This window comes from Gymnoscopelus braueri, assembly GCF_963280865.1.
Source record: "Gymnoscopelus braueri genome assembly, chromosome: 8".
Lineage (NCBI taxonomy): Eukaryota > Metazoa > Chordata > Actinopteri > Myctophiformes > Myctophidae > Gymnoscopelus > Gymnoscopelus braueri.
Window position 1 is genome coordinate 57,075,619 of NC_137609.1, and position 19,766 is coordinate 57,095,384.

Here is a 19,766-nt window from a genome sequence, read left to right on the forward strand (position 1 = left end):
ATCCTGGTCTCTATACTGCCTCCCCCTGGTCAGCCGGGGCGCCTGATGGAGGGGAAAGGAACTGGTTGGAATAACGTGTTCCTTCCACGTGCTACGTCCAACCGGGGAAACTCCCCCCTGGCAGGTGATAAGAAGCGGCCTGATCACTCCTCATGCATTGAAGGAAGCATGAGCTCAGTTCGGAGCTCTCTCCAGGCTGGCAAAGGGAGAGTAGCGCCCAGGATTACAAGCTTAGGCAATTGGCATTGGGTGTAAAATCGGTTACAAAATTGTGGGATTAAAAAAAGAAAAAGATAAAAGAGAATAGCCACACCAGGGACCACGTGTGTGGGTCACCATTGCTCCGCCCCCTCTGTGTTCCTATTGGCTGGGGTTTAAACAGCCATAAGGGCTTCCGGTTGCTGCGTCATGGAGTAGTAGACGCCTTCCACCACGCTCCCACTACATTTTTTAATTTAATCTTTCTAGCCCTTTTATATTCACCAAATGCACACCAAACAGCTTAGTAATGTATAAAGTTTGCCTGACCACGAAACCCACGTACAATTTGAGATTGGACGACGCGAAAAAAGACTGCCTACAGCCTGGTGGCGCAGACATGGACGCCATTGCAGTTATGCTGGAGAAGCACAAAGAGGCCTTGTCCTCCGAATTTAAAGATGGATTATCTACTCTCGAGAAGAAACTGGACCTTATCAACTCAAAAGTAGAAGATCATGAACAACGTGTTTCGTCCCTTGAGTCCAACGCCAACACAACCAGCGACCGTTTGGTGGAGCTGGAGAAGCTAAGCGCTAACCTGGCTAACGACAATGCTAAGCTACAGGCCAAGTTTGGAGGGGTTCAGCCGTAGGAACAACATCCGTATAATCGGCTTGCCTGAGTCCACTGAAGGGGCTTGCCCCTCCGAATTCCTTCCTGGGTTCCTGGTAGAGGTCTTGGGCGACCAGGTGCTATACTCTCCCCCAGAATTGGACCGTTCGCATCGTGTCCCTTCATCCACAAAGCCAAGAGTAATTGTTGCTCGCTTCCATAAGACCTGTGACCTGGTGGTCCGTGAGGCACGCAAGATGAGGGGTAAACTCAAATATCGAGGCTCCACGATACAGATTTTTGAGGATCTTCCCGCGGAGGTCCTGGAGGAGACGTCCCGTCCTCCCTATGATCATAACATTGTCTTTTTTTTCTTCTCGCTTTTTACTTTGAGCTGTGGCCCACTTTCGACCCATCTAGTTTTGTCATTCTGTTTAACAACTATTTTATTTCCATTATTGTATTGGGACTCTTATTTTTTTGCACTCTGGTGGTTCAACACAAAGTTTTTGTTGCACTTTTTTCCTAGGTGTTTTCATTTTATATCCATTACTTTTCAAATGAGCAAATGTGATTTCCATTTTCTATTTTAGTTACTACTTATTGTCTCCGCCAGGCCGAAAGGCATGGTGAGAGAGTATGTTTTCGCCCCTGTCCGTCCGTCCGTCCGTCCGTCCGTGTGTCCGTGTGTCCGTCCGTCCGTGTGTCCTGTCTGTGTGTTACCACCAAATCTCAGGCACCGTTGGCCCGGTCGCTGCGAAACTGTGCACACACACTCCCTGGATGCCAATTCAGAACCTCTGCCTCAAATTTTTCACATAGGCCTGTCATAGCGCCACCAGGAGGCCGATTTGTGCAAAACCCATTTTTCCCCATTACTCCTACAGTTTTTAACCAAACCTCATGCAAATCGGTACACAGTATCTCTATAGTCATGTGATCAACCCTGATCTGTCCGATTTCCCATATTCCATCCTCATTGGCTAAGGTTACCATCCAAAGTTTGCAGGATTGGTCCGTTTTGAACAAACTGCCTCAAATCATGAACGCAGCTTGCCATTTCCATAAAATTGCACACGCACATTCCCACTAGGCCGAGGAAGAAATGGCACTTAAAACTTTTCACATCAGCCTCATGGTGGCGCTATAACAGGCCGATTTGCATTTTTAACTATAACTGCACCGATCTGCGTGAAACTTTGCACGCCTACTCCCTAGAGGCCAAGGAAAAACATCTGCACTGCATTTTTCACATCTGCTTTTTACAGCGCCACCAGGAGGCCGACTTATGTCAAATACATTTTTGGATATTAATCCTTCAGATTTTATCCAAACATCACGCACATCGGTACAATGTATCTCTATAGTCATGTGATCAAGACGCATCTGTCAGATATTTCATATTCCATCCTGATTGGCTAAGGTTGACTTCCAAAGTTTGCAGGATTGGTCCGTTTTGAACAAAATGTCTGAAATCATGAACGTGGCGTGCGATTTCCGTGAAAATTTGCACGCACATTCCCAGTAGGCCGAGGAAGAAATGCCACCCTTTTCACATTGGCCTATTATAGCGCCACCAGGAGGCCACAATAACTTACCTGACCTGGCGGAGACCTGTGCTCCGAGGAGCACTTTTTCTAGTTCAAGCTTGTAACCCTACTAGTGACGTCACCTATTCCTCCTGCAGTATGTGGGTTTTCTTGGTTTGATTTGTTTCTACAATATTAGTCATATAGCGCCTCCCTCTGGCCTTTTTTGTTTAGCTTTTTAAATCTACAGAGAGGCAGCTATTGTAAAGTTGACATCGTTTTTCTGGTGTGTATAAGGTGTTTTTGGGCAGCTTTTTATTTCAGTGGTTTGTGGTCTTTGACCTGTTAGCCCAAGTTATGGTGAGTTGTAGCTGTTGCTACATTTTGGGGATTTACCCCATTGGGGAGGGTTGGGTTTTTGACTGTGTGTTTTGTTTTTTGTTTTTTTTCCTCAGCCTTTTTTGTACATTTTTGCTCTTTCACTCTTGACAGCAGTTGTTTAGAGTGTATAACAAAGCTAAGTGATAACCCATAATGCATCTGTTTCTCGAGCGCAGGTTAGGGGTTTCAGGATTTAATTAGGAAAAACGTCCCCTTTATTCACTTTTTAAAAAATGTAATCCCTAATTTTTCAGGTACCAATCTTATCTTTGTAGTAGGGCGGCGTAGCACGACAATCGTTCATTTTTGCGATGAAAGCGCACATTTTGGCAGGAGTGTTGATAGATATATGTTGAACAAAACTGGATATTGGGACATCACAAATTCTCACCCTGGTGGGCGTGGCAGCCATTTTTCAAAATGGCCACCAGTGGTTGATCAAATCCTCCTAATTTTTGTCCTAGTAGGCTAAAATGTTGCGTGATGTATGTGAGTATGAAGGTGTGTGGGTGTGTTCATGCTAATTGCCTAAAAGGGGGCGTTGCAATGGGAGTGGCCTAGTTAGCAGCAATATTTTGGGAGATTGTTCAAATAGTAATACAAGTTGGAAATGTGGTACAAATCATCTTTGGAGATCACGCTTCGATTTAGAAAACCGGGCCACTCCTAAATTAAAGATAGCAGCAATTTTTTTTTCAAGATGGCCACCAACATTAGACTGTTTTTGCATTTCTGCATATATTTTAATTATTTGAGGTCAATCACCAAATAGCACTCCCATAGTATGTTTTTGAACATTTTCAAGCCGGAGTTACCATTTATAACCATCTAAATTAAAACATTTCAAAAACACACCATACAACTGTGCTCACAGTCAAATTCAGGGACACAATCTCATGACTTCTGATCATGTATAAATTTTTTTGCCATCTAGTTCTGTGTCTTCCTTGGTGACTCCAGCCACCTGCATGCCGTCTCTCACCAAATCCTTAAACCGCCGTTTTGGCATTTTGTCAGTGCCACCGTTCCCAAGCCGTACAGCATCATGGCTGGTCCCCCTACCGTCCTATACATCTTCCCTCTCACTGGTATCCTTCTGTTACAAATAACTCCTGCATAAAGAAAAACATCACATGGATGCACCTGGGACGTATCATCAGTGTTGTAGCCTGGGGTCGATGGATGTTTCGGGTCTCGCAACATACACCCTCGCCGAGGTGACCCGGCTGGGGTTGATCAAGCCCCCGACTTACATCCCAGTAGCTACCCACGGTCAGTCCTCTTAGGGCAAGACAGGGCCACTCAGTCCGCTTATCCGGGACTACTCTGCCAGGACTGGGGGAGAGCGGAGGCTCTGGCACGTGGAGGGACTAGGCTCTGTGGATGGCCTGGACTGTGGATGGCCGGACTCCTCCTTCGTCTTACCAGGTCCAGGACCTGAGCGTTGCACCAGACTCCCCTGTTCCAAACATTTCATTCTGGCGTGATGGTGGCCATTTTGAAAAATGGCTGCCACGCCCACCAGGGTGAGAATTTGTGATGTCCCAATATCCAGTTTTGTTTCCAATATATCAATCAACAATTCTGCGAAATTTCTCGCTTTCATCAAAAAATTGAACGATTAGGCTGATTCCTCGTGCTAGGCCGCCCCACTATTGGTGGCGATCTGAACTTGACCCTTGATCCCCTTTTGGACAAGCAGTCCTCTAAGTCCCCCGAGCCATCCAACGCCAGTGCTTGTTTGAACACTTTGATGTCCAACTCCAATTTAGTGGATATTTGGCGACTCCTCCATCCAACCACTAGAGATTATAGTTTCTTCAGTCCGGTTCATAAGAGTAGTAGTCGCATTGACTATTTTCTCCTGGATGCTAAATTAATTTCTACAGTTGGGTCAGTAACATACCACCCTATTGTTATTTCTGATCACTCTATACTGTCCATGGATCTCAGGATTAGAGAACATAGCTCTAGAGGGCGACAGTGGCGCCTTGACCCCACACTTCTGGTTGACGAGCAGTTGGTCAGAGATTGGTCAAAGATTCCTTCTTTTTCAAACCTGTATTGACTGTTGATGTGCAAAACAAACTCCCCGCCCTAAAGCCAAACAAGGCCACCGGCCTTGACAACATCCCCACCAGATTCCTCAGAGACGCAGCGGTCTCCATTGCTCCCATAGTAGCCCACATTACAAACTTATCCATCAGTCAGTGTCACGTCCCACAAGAATTCAAGTTGGCAAGAGTAATCCCTCTATTTAAAAAAGGAAGCAAACTAGATCCTGGCAACTATAGGCCTGTTTCCATCCTTTGTTCCATCTCAAAGGTTATAGAGCGATCAATCCAAGAACAAATCAACAGCTACCTCAGTGAGCGCAAACTGTTGTTTGAATTCCAATCGGGCTTCAGAACATCCCACTCCACTGACACATGCCTACTATATTTGACCGACTACATCAAACGTGAGGTAGACTCGGGCAAATACTGTGGCATGGTCATGCTGGACCTCCAAAAGGCGTTTGACACTGTAAACCACGCAATTCTACTTGATAAGCTGAGGGCGATTGGTTTTGATTGCACATCACTAAATTGGATGAGATCTTACTTGGAGGGTAGAGAACAAGTGGTTGACATCAACGGAACCATGTCCTCATCCCTCCCGGTGAGCTGCGGGGTTCCTCAAGGCAGCATTCTAGGGCCGTTACTGTTCCTTCTATACATTAACGACATGAATGCTGCCTGTAACTGCAAACTGTTCCTGTTCGCTGATGACTCGGCACTCCTGATCTCGGGTGAGGACAAGTTGCAAGTTGAGGAAGCTCTCAGCTCTGAACTCTCAAAAATCCGTACCTGGCTTACCGATAACAAACTGTCACTACACCTTGGGAAAACTGAATCCATCCTATTTGGGACCAAACATTCCCTCAGTAAAATGAAGGTAGATGACTTCAAGGTCATAGTCGATGACACAATCATCACTAGCAAAGAAGAGATTACCTATTTGGGATGTATTCTTGACAAATACCTGTATGCATGGCAACAAAGGTGGTCAAAGGAGTAAACCAGAGAACCAGATTTATGGGCAGAGTTTCCTCTTTTGTCAACCCTCAGGCCCTCAGGACCCTCTCGGGGGCCCTGATTCAGCCCCTTTTTGACTATGCTAGCTCCTCTTGGTACTCTAACACCTCAGTGTCACTGCAGACTAAGCTTCAAACCTCCCAAAACAAACTGATCCGACTACTTCTCGGACTGGGGCCCATGACCCACCTCTCTCCCACTCACTTTGCCAGCCTAGGCTGGCTCAGGGTGGAAGACAGGGTTAAACAACTAAAAATGGGTCTGGTCTTCAAAATTGTAAATGCAGATTTGCCCGAAATGCCCCCTATACCCGCATATCTGTATAAATACCTCGAAAAAGTTAGTGACACCCACAGCCACGAAACTAGAGGGAGCGTAAACAACAATCTGGTACCACCCACCCATAAAACAAACATGGGCAAATTCTCCTTCTATAGCACAGCCACCAAGGAATGGAATAGTCTAACCCCATCCTTCAAAAAATGCAGTTCGCTGGGCTCATTCAAAACAGCCCTAAAAACTCATCTTTCTGGAGGCCGAAAGAGGAGATAGTACCAGTTTCCCTGTAGACAGACGACCCCCCCCCCCTCCTCTTTTTTGTACATATTTTGTATTTCCTCATGCATTTTTTGTATATAATCGTTATTTTTCCATGCTTCACCCCCCCCCCCCCTTTTTTTGTACATTTATTTTTATTTTTATTTTTTTTCATGCTCCTTTTTTTGGTACATAGTTGTATTTTTTGGGTGGTGAAACCGCCCCTATAAGTGAGATTTGGAAAAATGTACATTTTCCTGCGCTGTGATCTGGGCCCAGGAAATTAGTAGAATTATCCTGCGCTGTGATTGGCCAATCACAGCCTATTCAGGACTGTGATTGGCCAGTGTCACATGACACATGTGCATAGCCCTATATAAGCAACCATAACTTGAAAAAAACCAAAATTTGGTTTTTTTCAAGTTATGGTTTTGTCCATCATAAAGAGTGTTTCAATAAATGTATTTATCCTTTGTACATGATTGATCGACTCCATTCAGTATTGTGATTAGCTAGCAAGACACCGCCCACTTCACACAGGGTGTGATTTTTTCTATATTATCTGTATTTTCATGTTGGTTTTTGAACTGTTTGGTTGCTACTATATATGTCTATGAAATTAATTCAAGGACCCCAACGGAAACAAGTCCGCAAGGACTTTTTTGGCCGGACCTTTTAGTCAAAAGCATTATAAATGTAACTGTGTTGTTTTACATTCTTTTGCCTAATAAAAATTTCAATCAATCAATCAATCAATCAAACATGGAGAAATCAATTTCTCATTTAATTAGGGAGAACGACACTGGAGATGTTAATGACTCTATCCTGTGGGAATCTTTTAAGGCGGTGAGTAGAAGCCACATTATATATTTTGCCTGACAGACATAGAAAATGACCTTTCCATTCAAGAAAACGCATTTAAAGGGATATTTCACTTTCAAATAAAATAAACATTAAAAAAATATATTTTCAAAAAATGAAAGAAGTTATGGCAAAATCACGGCCCCCTCACACATTAGTAGGACACTCTAATGCGTGAGGGGGCCGTGATTTTTCCATTACTTTTTTCATTTATTTTTAATATATTTTTTTAATGTTTATTTTATTTGAAAGTGGAGTATCCCTTTAAGGACAACCCTAACGATGCAACTCTGGAGTCAATTACTAAATTAAAATTTGAATATAACACTTTCCTCTCACAAAGAGTTAGCGCACTGCTTGCTAAAACCCAACAGAAATACTTTGAATTGGGCGATAAACCCCATAGTTTACTGGCAAGGCAGCTCCGGCACTTACAATCCACCCGAGCCATTCACAAAATAAAAGATAGACAAGGTAAACTTATTACTGATCCAGCCGGGATCAATAAGAGTTTTGCTCAGTTCCATGAGGAACTCTACCAATCCAAAAGTAAGAATACAGATCCCCAAATCATCAATCAGTTCCTTGCCGACAGCCAGCTGCCTACTCTAGCTGAGGAGGGCGCCACGGCAATGGATGCTAATATAACGCTAGGTGAGATTATAACAGCTATATCTCAATTTCCCAACAATAAAGCCCCCGGCCCTGACGGATTTGTAATTGAGTTCTATAAAAGGTTTCAATCAACCATAGTTCCATTGCTTTTGCGAAGGTTCAAGCAGTCAAAACAAGCTTCAGAGCCGCCGGACTCTCTTTATCAGGCAAATATTAATTAATATCATTTATCATAAGGAAGAGTCGGTGGTCATTGCCTTAGACTGCGAGAAAGCTTTTGATTGTTTAGAATGGAAATACATACTGTCTACTTTAAAACATTTTGGCTTCTGGGAAACATTTATAGACTGGATCAATATAATTTACGCCCATCCTGAGGCATCAATTGTCACTAATGGTGAGGTCTCACGGCCTTTCCATCTTAAGAGAGGGGTGAGGCAGGGGGACAGCTGCTCCCCTTATCTCTTCAATTTAGCCATCGAAGTTCTAGCCAGCCAGATTAGAGCTAATCAAGAAATCGCCCCAATCCAAGTTCACAACACTGTCAACCATCTATCGCTATTTGCTGATGATATGACTTTATTTATTTCCCGTCCTAAAACATCTATCCCACCTTTATTACATTCAATTGAGACATGATGCCCATTTCTGAGAATGTTGATCCAAGCTTCCTGCGCACGACAGCCTTTAAGGTTTCCACAGACACATTTTAAACCCTGGGTATAATAGCCACTCGTAAACATGGGGAACTTTTTAAAGAAGAACTGTGATTGCAAGATGCAACAATTGAAAAATAACATTGAATTCTGGAACACTTTGCCCATATCCATGGTTGGTCTGCCTAGATTTTTATACATCAATTGTTTACCTGTGTTTATACCTCTCTACTATTTCAAAAAGTTGAATTCTGTTGTTTCATCATTTATTTGGAGTAACAAATCTGTGACGATATCTAAAAAACATATATGTAAGTCTATTGCAGCAGGGGGCTTTGGGCTACCGCAATTTAAATTGTACTACTGGGCATCCAACTTGTATGCGCTGTCTTTTTGGCGCAACTACCTATCAGCAGAGCATGTAAATGGACCAGCTTGGCTTCAGATTGAGATGGCTTCAGTTGCTGTTACCTCTCTTCTTGCGTTGCTTAATAATCCAGCCAAGCGTAAACTACCACCCTACATACCCAACTCTATTATACTTAACTCTTTAAAAATCTGGAATCAAATTCATCAATAGCTGGGCCCACCTGCCCAGCCATTGAAGGACTGCATTATCCAATAGAACACAGTCCATGTCTACTCACACGACAGTCTCCAATCCAACAGATAGCATTTCCTGGCCAGAGTCTCCTGTATGGTTGCAGTTCAGCTCCAGGTGTTTAAGGTAGGAAGGATTGAGTTTCAAAGCTGAAACCAGAGAAGAACAGCCCTCCTCTGTGACCCCACAGCCTGACAACCTGCAGAGAAATAAAGACTTTAACAAACTGAACTTGATGTTCAAGTACAGATCCACATAAAAATAAACCACATTATTTACCTCAGGGTCTGCAGTTGACAAAGTGGACTCTTCAGTCCATCTGAGAGCGTCTTCAGTCCTGCATCCTTCAAGTTGTTGAAGCTGAGGCACAATTCTCTTAGGGAGGGAATAAAGCTGAGAGCTGAGGCCAGGATCTCACAGCATCTCTCTGACAACCAGCAATGAGTCAATCTAAAGGAAGAATAAAACACATGTCTGATTGTGTGCTATAGTACATTTAGCACACATTTAGTTTCACTCTCACACACCGACAACAAGGGCTTGGGTGAGTGAGGTGAGTGAGTGAGTGAGTGCCCATGCTAAGAATGCAGTGTGCCATCCGATTCGGCAATAGGTTGTCAACTTTTTTAAAATCACACGTAGCCTATGCAGGACATTGCATGAAGCAAACCAAGCATTTGCATCTCCCTAACACGAACAGTTTCCTCTTTCCAAAGAAGTATTATCATATTGATATTTGCATTCTTCATTCTGATCTTCTTAGATATTAAAATAGTTAGTGATTGATTGATTGATTTAACATTGAGTGTTAAAAATGTTAAATATACATAGTATTAAAAAAAGAGGGGATGGGAACAAAACATCCAAAGTCTAGTGTAATCAGAGATGTTCAAGTTTTAAATTTAAATCAGTATGCCTGTACATACTGTTGTCACTATACCCAATCATCAAACGTGTTCACACTCCTCAAATGAATAAAATGCATACTAAAACAAACTAATTATGGTAAATTAATCTGACCTAAGTTTCTCCAGTTTACAATGTGGACTCTTCAGTGCAGCACACAGTCGCTCCAGATCTGAATTGTCCAAGGCGTTGTCACTGAGATCTAGTTCTCTCAAATGGGAAGGATTAGAGCTGAGAGCTGAAGCCACAACTTCAATGTGTGTCTTGCCGAGTCCACAGCCAACAAGTCTGTACAAAAAGATTGAATGCAAAATCAGAGATTATGACAATTAATTAGACCATGTTCACTGTCAAGGAAGATAACTAAGAGGCATTCTATCTAGTTATCCATTCATTAACATAAAGTAAGAACAGGCAACCAGAGAACAGAGTGAAACTTGCATGATGTATTGTGTGTGTGTGTGTGTGTGTGTGTGTGTGTGTGTGTGTGTGTGTGTGTGTGTGTGTGTGTGTGTGTGTGTGTGTGTGTGTGTGTGTGCGCGAGCGAGCGAGCAAACCTAAGTAATGTCCATGTTCATTGTTAAAAGTCCATTCTCTCTACACCCCTTTACTAATGGTATGATCCAGTTCTTATTGGTGGTATGGTCTGTTACGTTACGAATAGCTAAAGAGGACTCTTGTGAATAGTACAGAGTTTTCCTGTTGTTCTGGGTGGTACCATGTTCTCTGTACCCTGTGTGTGTGTGTGTGTGTTTGTGTGTGTGTGTGTGTGTGTGTGTGTGTGTGTGTGTGTGTGTGTGTGTGTGTGTGTGTGTGTGTGTGTGTGTGTGTGTGTGTGTGTGTGTGTGTGTGTGTGTGTGTGTGTGTGTGTGTGTGTGTGTGTTTTGTGTGTGTGTGTGTGTGCGCGCGTGTGTGTGTGTGTGTGTGTGTGTGCGTGCGCGCGTGTGTGCATATCAATGTAGTACCAGAATAGATACAGTTCAATAGTAGTACTACTAGTAATACTGACTATAATTTCTACAGCCACATCTCTTGTGGTTGACTTAAAGGTATCATGACATTCATTTTCACTTTTTTTATTTTCAATGTTTTATTTGGGGTTTTATGACCTCAATTACACCCAAAAAACCTGAACTTAAAACATTCAGTGGATTTTCTGTGGTCTGGGGTTTTCTGAATAATTAGGCTGAAAAGTAATCTGAGCTTGGCCCTTCGACAGTGAGGTCACTGTCGAATAATCCCGCCCACTCTCCTCCTCGCCCCTCCCCTCCCCTATCCTTTCCTTTGGGGGGGGCGGAGCAGAGGCGATGATTGACAGGCAAAATCCCTCACCAGCGACACCCGCAGGCAAAGATTTATTTTTTCATTGCAGTTGAAAAGGCTTTAGAAATGTGAGAGAAAAACACCTGCCATGGATCACTGGAATGGAATTTTCACTTAAAACTTTTTGTACACTTTTGAAGGACCAGGTCAAAGACTTTGAATGTGGTGTAAAAGTGAATGTCATTAAACCTTTAATAGTAGTGGCGTAATTTGTATAGGGTTGCTGGGCTATGAGAACCCATACACGGTACTTCCACGCAAGGGGGTCCCCCAGGAGGGGATTCATTAATTAATTTAAGTTTCATTAATTGTTTTTTAATAAACATAAAAATAGACGCCCATATCACAGTAAAGGCATCTGCTATTATATTTATTTTTGTAATTTCCAATATATTATGTAGCCTATAGTTTTATATCCCCATAATATTATTCATATTGTTTCCGCAATACTCATTGACGAGAAGATTCCAGTGGTAATCAGAACGCTCACCCCAAAACACACTCACCCCTATTCGTTTCGCGGACAGGCTGCCGATACCTGCGACTCCAGTTCAAAGTAAACTAGCGAGCACGGGAGTTCTCATCAAATCCAAATATTCCTTGTGAATAATTATAAACAAACAACCTCCTGTTGCTCCCAAGCTGGGGATCAGTTTGACCAAAACCAAAGGTGTTTAAGAGGAGGTGGAGACTATGTTGCGGCCGTCGGAGACCAAAGGATTTTGCTGTAGCAGCATCAGTCATTCTTAATGACAGGACCACTGGACCAGGCACTACGACCAGGTAGGGTCCAAGTGTTTCCAATTGGTCTGCACCTAACCCTATCCATCAGATCCAAAGTAGACTTACTAGGTCAATTGTTTGCGAACAAAAGACCATGTATTATGCAAGTACAAAATTAAGTTGACCAAAGTTTCTCAGCTGCATTTAAAAGACATTTTCGTTATTATATTAAGCCTTTAAATGTCTTCATGGCCTTATATAGATCAAAATGATAATGTGAACTGCTGTGGCTGTTTTCTGAGTGTTTCTTTAATTTTAGACTAGTATAGGCTATCTTAGTCGGTTACTGTAAATGTTGTTTAAACCAGTGAAATTGCTGCATATGATGCATCCATATCAAGGGCCCTTATGATACAAAAACCCACTGCAAATAAAGTCGGTCTACGCCACTGCTTACTAGGAAACCATGAGAGATGTGAATCAGTTGTTGTGTGTGATATAGCATTTGTGTAGAGTTGATATTGGTTACCACCATATGTACATGTTTTCACCTAATTACATGGTGGTTCTCAAACCTTGTAATTTGAAGAACCACTATAACTCAGAGTATACACATGGAACCAAATGAACCCTTAGGGTCCATTTGGTTCCATTTGTATCTCAGAATTATGTTAAACACCCTCAAAGAACACCGATATAGTTATATATCAGTGGATATTGTTCCGATTAAACTGAAATACCATTTGTTTTAAACAAATATTTAAGATAAATGTTATCTTCGCGGCCCTCACATCTAGGCCAGATTAGCTCTAAGGAAAGCTGCTGTGGCTACAATGTTAAGATGTAGTAGGAAATGTAGTTTTGTATTAACCGTACAATATGTAAGTACATTTAAGGCGGGGAAAGAAGCCTATATTATAGCCAGAGCTCTGATCAACAGTCTGTGGCAAGTTTCGGGGCAAATGGAGTGTTTGTGTGTTGAGCAACCCCGGACACATTTTGGAGGTCATTTCAATTAAAGTAGTAGGATAACTAGGACCTAGTAAGAACAGTGTTGTGCGTGCCTTGTGATCTTATAGATTGTTGCTTATAGATCAGCTATTATGACATGTCATGATATGGTATCACATGGCAAAAACAGCTGACGTTAACACTTGAGCCCTTGTACAAACGTTGTCATTTTGTAACAACGACGCATGAAATAGGGCTCAAGTGGTCAGGAGTATTTTATGGTGTTCTATTGTGGGAGGAGGGGGAGATGGTATGACTTATTATCCAATTTTTTAATTTATTTCTTTGTTTCTTTGTATTTCTGTAGTTTGGTACCTACAAACTATTATGGGAAAAATATGTTTTATGTTCTGAAAAGACAAAAAATACTAACCGAGCCTTTGTGCAGTTCCTCACAGCTGGGACCAGTGTGTGTCGCCCATCCTTTGATGTGTTGTATTTTTGCAGGTCCAACACCTCCAGAACCTCCTCTGACATCTGCAGCAATCTGACCAGAGCTGAACATTGGATCTCAGAGAGTTCCTTTCCTGACTCCAGGTACTGTTGGATCCCCTGACTTACTGAGTGGGCCTTCATCTCCATCAAACATTGAAAGATGTTGATACATCTGTCAGGAGAGCCACTGCAGGGATCCATCTCCTTCAGGTTGACGATGGCTTTCTGGATCTCCTCTGGACTGTTCTCTGTCTGACCCAGCAGGCCTCCTAACCCTCTTTGGTTGGACTCCAGTGAGATTCCATGCAGGAAACGGACAAAGAGGTCCAGGTGGCCACTTTCATTCTGCAGGGTTTTTTCAATTGCAGCTTTCAGGAAGTCAGACAGGGAACTGTTGCTGTTGAAATCATCATTGTTCAGGAATGCCTTCAGTACCTCCATGTTATTCTGTGTGAAACAGTCAAACAGGTAAACTGCAGCCAGAAACTCCTGGATGCTTAGATGAACGAAGCAATAGACAGTTTCCTGGAAGAATTTACTGTCTGGTTTGAAGATCTCTGTGCACAGTCCTGAGTCCACTGGACCCTCTCTCATATCAAGGTGACATTTCTTCAGGTCTTCTTCGTAGAAAATGAGGCGGCCTTTCAGCAGATGTTCAAACGCCAGCCTGCCCAGCTTCAGAAGAACTTCTTTATCAGCCTCTGTGAGTTTCTGTTGATTCTCACCACGCTTTAGCCACTTCATCTTTGTCTGGACGAAGATGAAGTGGCTGTAAATCTCAGCCAGGGTCTTCGGAAGCTCTCCTTTCTCATCTGTCTTCAACTTGTGCTGCAGAACGGCGGCAATGATTGAACAGAAGACTGGGGTGTCACACATGATGTGGAGGTTCGTTGATTCTTTGACGTGTGAAATGATTCTGCTGGCCTGCTTCTCATCTCCAATTCTCTTCCTGATGTACTTCACCTTCATTTCATCAGAGAATCCTTTCACCTCTGTTACCATGTCAACGAAGCGATCAGGGATCTGTTTGGCTGCTGCAGGGCGTGTGGTTATCCAGATTTGAGCACAGCGAAGCAGTTTCCCTTTGATGAGGTTGACCAGCAAAACTTCCAGTAATGCGGCCTGGGACAAGTCCTTAGAGCATTTATGATGGGTTTTGAAGTCAAATTTTATGTGACTTTCATCGAGGCCATCCAGGACAAACTGAACTTTGCAGGGACTCTTGTCGTAATTAGTCTCTCCTGACGTCTGCAGCTTGGTGAAGATTTCATTAAGAGCTTCTTCTGAGATGCATTCATATATGGGGTTGCATTCATGAATTAGCTGAGCCAAACTAAACTCTCGCCCCTGCAGGAAATTGAGATGGCGGAATTGGAGCACAAATGTGAGATGGGGATCTTGATCTTTTTTGTTTGCCCAGTCAGAGACAAACTTGTTTACGAGAAAGGTTTTGCCAACTCCTGCTTCGCCAATTGACATCACTGTTCTCATGCGTTTGTTTTGTCCAGAAGGGTGTGTAAAGATTTCACTGAGTTGGATCTCCTGCCCTGCTTTTTTCTTCTCCATTTGTGTGACCTCATTGTCACTGCTGATCTCTGTATCATCCACACGTACGATTGTGAGACGCGTGTAACACTCAAAATCCTTCTTATCCGTCCTTTGGACTGTCCCATCAGGTACACACGCAAATGGGTCCTTAACGTTTGTTTTAAGCTTGTCCTTGTAGTAAGCAATTCCTTTAGATATTGAGGGAAATGATAAGATCGGCATGATGTGTTAACATAATGAATAACAAAATGTTTTCGCTTGACATTATTATCACTATATTTTTGTCCAGATCTTTTATACTTTACTTTGCTTACTTTACTTTACTTTACATTACTTTACTCCAACCATGTTATCCCAGCATGATCTGACATGTCTGATGCAACAATGCTACATGCTACCATTATCAGAAACATGTTAACTGTTGTACAATGCAATGTAATGTAATTGAGTGTAAGTGTAATGTAAGTTTAATGTCCAATGAAAACAGAATCAAACTAAAATAAGAAAGTTACTAGGCTGAAATGGCACCGAATAGTAGGAATGACCCATCATTATTAGAACAAAAAAGACTTTAAACAGCACTGACCTGAGACAGAAGCAGCTGTTCCTTTGGGTTGTGTTGCACTGGGCTGAGCATTCCTGTTGTGACATTCAAATTGATTTTTTTTAACTAACTATACTGTATATACAGTAAATATACCATCCTCTACAAATCCTACATTACATTATAGAACCAAACATTGTCAGTAACTTATTTATCATATTCATAGATTATAACTAAGACATATTTTGTCTCTTGAAGATCAACTAATGCAAAGTTAACACCACAGTGACAAACATAAGATTAACTATATATGAAAATATTGGGTAAACGATTCTAATTAATATTGTAAGACTTATGAATATACTGGCATTAAAGTGTGAATCTCTTGGAAATAGAAAGAGGATACATGAGAATGACACATGATAGAGAAAGCATCATGGCCTGAAAAGGTACATTGTCTTGTATTAGTACAATGTTTGGTCTAAAGATGAACATAAATGAGTATTACTTACAGCTCATCAAGAAGACCCTTCTCATTTGTTTCAAGACCTTTGTAGAAAATGTCTTTGGCTTTTCTGCAGTTCAGGAGTGTGTAGAGTTCCCTCATCTGATCCTGAGGGGTGGGTTTGACTATCACATTAAAGTAGCCCTCGTTGATGATAACACGCTCCTGAAGGAGCAGATCCAGGATGGGTTTGACCATGGTCACTCTCTGAACCAGGCCAAGCCGGTGTTCATCGACAAAGTGATTATCTGAAGATAAGTGGAATGAAAATGTAGTTCTTGGTGATACGCTGTGCCAAACCCATTTAAACACGTTTCTGAACATTTTACATTTTAAAATGCAAAGACTTTCCATCCCCCTGTTAATGGAATTTTAGCAAATGTTTGTATTCACCTATGCCTGTTTTGGGGGGAATTTAAATGGGCTCATCAATCATTGGAATAGCCAACAAGCCTTCCAGTACAAAAATATATGGATGGAAAGTGATCATGTGAATGGAATGTTAGATCTGTTTCGTTATGATGTATGTGAACCTGTTTTAACACAGTATATGAAGCACTTAAAGGAATACTACAGACTACAGGTAAATAATGTGAACAGCTCATAGCACATCTATTCATAGTGTCAGCTTACCTTCAACTTTGGAGACTCCTGTACTTGTTGACGTTGGAATTGACATTGGTGGGTCAGTGTCTGTAGCTTCATGCTGGTCTGATGTTACAACTATTGTGAGTTAGAAAAGACAACAGACTTGTATAAGAAACCTGGTATTACCTGACATTAACGGATATTAAATCAATTGCATTTGTGTTAACAAATAAAGTGCACAAGGCTTTCCTGTACTGTTTTCTGGAACCTGCCTGCTGCACTCGGTGAGATCTAGAAGGTGTTCCGTCACCGCAGATGCAGATATAACACAATATTTTTCTATTTATCTTTCACGTTTCCCCTCCATTTCCCTTCCAGTTAATAAAAAGGACCATGGATGAAAAGAAACGAACTTAGGTTTGTAAATTGCCACAATAACCATTATTATTTGCTTTTAAAAATGGTTGCCCGTGAGTCGGATGGTCTGACTCCTACACTCACTGCATTAGTTGCAGAGGGCTCTGCAAATAACGCAGAGGCTGCAGTAAATAAAACAGTGTTCAAATTAAATTAAAACACATGTGAGCTAATATGGCCTAATAAAGATGAACACTAACTGTTAAGATGAGTCGCTTACCTAGCTAAATGCATTGATTAAGGACTTTTTTCTTTATTAAATTTGTTTAACCAGATAAGTGAAAGTATACTGTGTAAATATAGGCTTGTAGCCTATATTTAGGAATGCTCAGGAATGCGACAAAAACAAAAATATCTCCATGAATTCAAGGCTTCATTGGGTGAGTAATTGATAGAAAATAAGTATTTTTTGGGGTGAACTACTCCTTTAATGAACTAAGCACCTATTGTCTATTAAATCCCGAGCTTTATATTTCACATTTATAATCAATCTAAAGTATCTAGGCCTACACAAAGTCAGTCCGGCTAAACACATACTCACATTGGCCCCGATTCACTAAGCAATTTACGACTATATTTTGATCGTATCGGCATTTAAGACAATTCCTACACTAGCAGTCAGATTCATTAATGTTTTTTTGTCTGTGTTTTGAGCGGGAGGTCTGCCCGTTCTCAAGTCAGCCCTGAGGCTGTCTTACCAGGGAGCAAAGCTGTGCGTATGTTGTTAGAATGCTTTATTATTCATGCAAAATCAATTACAACAGTGTTCAAACCTCTAATAAAATAGTATGTGCTCAACATTTGTCAACACGTATATATAAAAATATAAAAAATATGTCAAGCGATGTATTGCTTGTAGCCGATGCATAATAGACCATAGGTATAGACAAGATGCAGATTCCACCACTTTTTCCCCCCCCCAGGCTATCAGTTGCATTTAGAGCTGAATTATTAGGTCCCTCAGAGTATTTGCCAGTGTCGCCTAGGCTGCCCTAGCGCGTCTGATATCTGGTCTAGAGGGGCGAGTTCAAAATCTCCGGAGAAAAATTCTGCGGGATCCCATTGGCAGGGCCAGGTTAACTTAAGAATGGGCCCTAGGCTAAGCCCAATTTTTGGGACCCCCCACCTCGCTACATTTAAGGTAAAATATAAGGTGCTTATCCGCTTGCCCCAAATGTTAACTAGGTGTCCGGAGTATTTGTACAATGTATTAGTCCATATTTTTCAATGAAGAAGTGTTTTAATCCCGCCTGTGACCGAACGCCCTTTCCCCCCCCTCGTTTACTTCCTGTTTACATTGAGTGTAATTCCGGCTTTCACCGGATGCGGTCCCTCACTACCGCCCATTGGGAAATTCCGACAGAATCGGCCATAGACTGGATTAAAACACTTCTTTATTGAAAAATATGGATTAATACATTACACAAACACACCGGACACCTAGCTAACATTTGGGGCAAGCGGGTAAATACCTTATATTTAGCATTTGTACATGTTCGGAGAAATACAGGCTTTACTGGTGACATTCCAGGGCAAAATGGGGGGTGGTCGCTGTTATGTTTGTCTACTTACATAAACAGCATAATAACGACTCAAACAAGGTTAGAGAGTTTATCCATTGTTTACTTATTCAGCTCGCTTGTACTACAGACATGGTCCGCCAATGATGACGTAACAACCTCTCTTAAAGGAACAGTGAGCTGCCAATATAACAGTAGTGCCAAGACTCAAATACATAACAATTCCTCCCTTCTAATTTTTTGTCAATCTCAACCAAACAGAAATTAAGGCACCATAACAAACAATTATCAATGTGATACAGAATACAGAAACTTGACTTTGTTTAAGGCACCAGAACAAACAATTATGAATGTGATACAGAATACAGAAACTTGACTTTGATTTTCTTTATTTTATTTGACAATCGGCCCTATAGTCATTGGTTCAGGGTCTTGTTGTCCATATCAGTGTTAACTATAACTCAAAACTCTGAGGGGGTCTACGGTCTCTTTCAGGGTGTCATCTGCATCCTGAGGAGTATCTGAACCCCCTGGCTCCGTGGTGACTTCTCTGGTGGATGCATCTAGAAGTTGGTCGACGTGTCGGCGCCGGATCAAGTTGGGCTCCACACCGACAAGGGTCCTGTCTGTGACAGTATCTCACCAGACTTCCATTTCTGGGTGGGACTACGATAGTCTCTGGCCAGGACTTTCTGTCCGACGTCAAAGGTTCTCATCTTCCTTTGTAGCTGACTGGGAGAACACTGTTTTTCTTGAACGTGTCTGGTTTTAGCAAATCTAAGCGTGACCTCAAGGGTCTTCCTAGGAACAGCATTGCAGGTGTCTGTCCTGTGGTGGCATGTGCAGTGCTCCTGTCGGACAGAAGAAAGTTGCCTACCTTCTGTTGCAGCACTTCCTCCTTCCTACTTGCTTTCATGGACTGTTTGAAAGTTTGAATAAAACGTTCTGCCAACCCATTTGTGGCTGGGTGGTGAAGGGCCGACGTGATATGTTTAATGCCATTGCTCTTGAGGAAACATTGGAACTCCTGCCCCATGAACAAGCTGGCATTGTTACTCACCAGTTGCAGGGTCAAGCCTGCACGAGAAAAAAGGAGGTTTACTGTCTTAGCAGCAGTAGCTTTCTTAACTACTGTATAAAGATTTCAGGCCACTTTGAATGGGCATCGACAACAAT

The 19,766-nt window shown here is 42.1% G+C and overlaps 1 protein-coding gene across 1 annotated transcript in view; it reads right to left on the reverse strand.

Annotated features, from left to right (window-relative positions):
- Positions 1-19,306, reverse strand: part of LOC308090983 (NLR family CARD domain-containing protein 3-like) — a gene marked incomplete at both ends in the record, with an annotated part of 42,248 nt that extends 22,942 nt beyond the window's left edge. Inside the window, 7 exons of the mRNA XM_080436256.1 lie at positions 9,117-9,269; positions 9,350-9,520; positions 10,091-10,264; positions 13,407-15,132; positions 15,925-15,944; positions 16,073-16,313; positions 19,234-19,306. Coding sequence (XP_080292382.1) covers positions 9,117-9,269; positions 9,350-9,520; positions 10,091-10,264; positions 13,407-15,132; positions 15,925-15,944; positions 16,073-16,313; positions 19,234-19,306 — 2,558 coding nt within the window. The remainder of the gene's footprint in view (positions 1-9,116; positions 9,270-9,349; positions 9,521-10,090; positions 10,265-13,406; positions 15,133-15,924; positions 15,945-16,072; positions 16,314-19,233) is intronic.
- Positions 19,307-19,766: the final 460 nt, after the last annotated feature.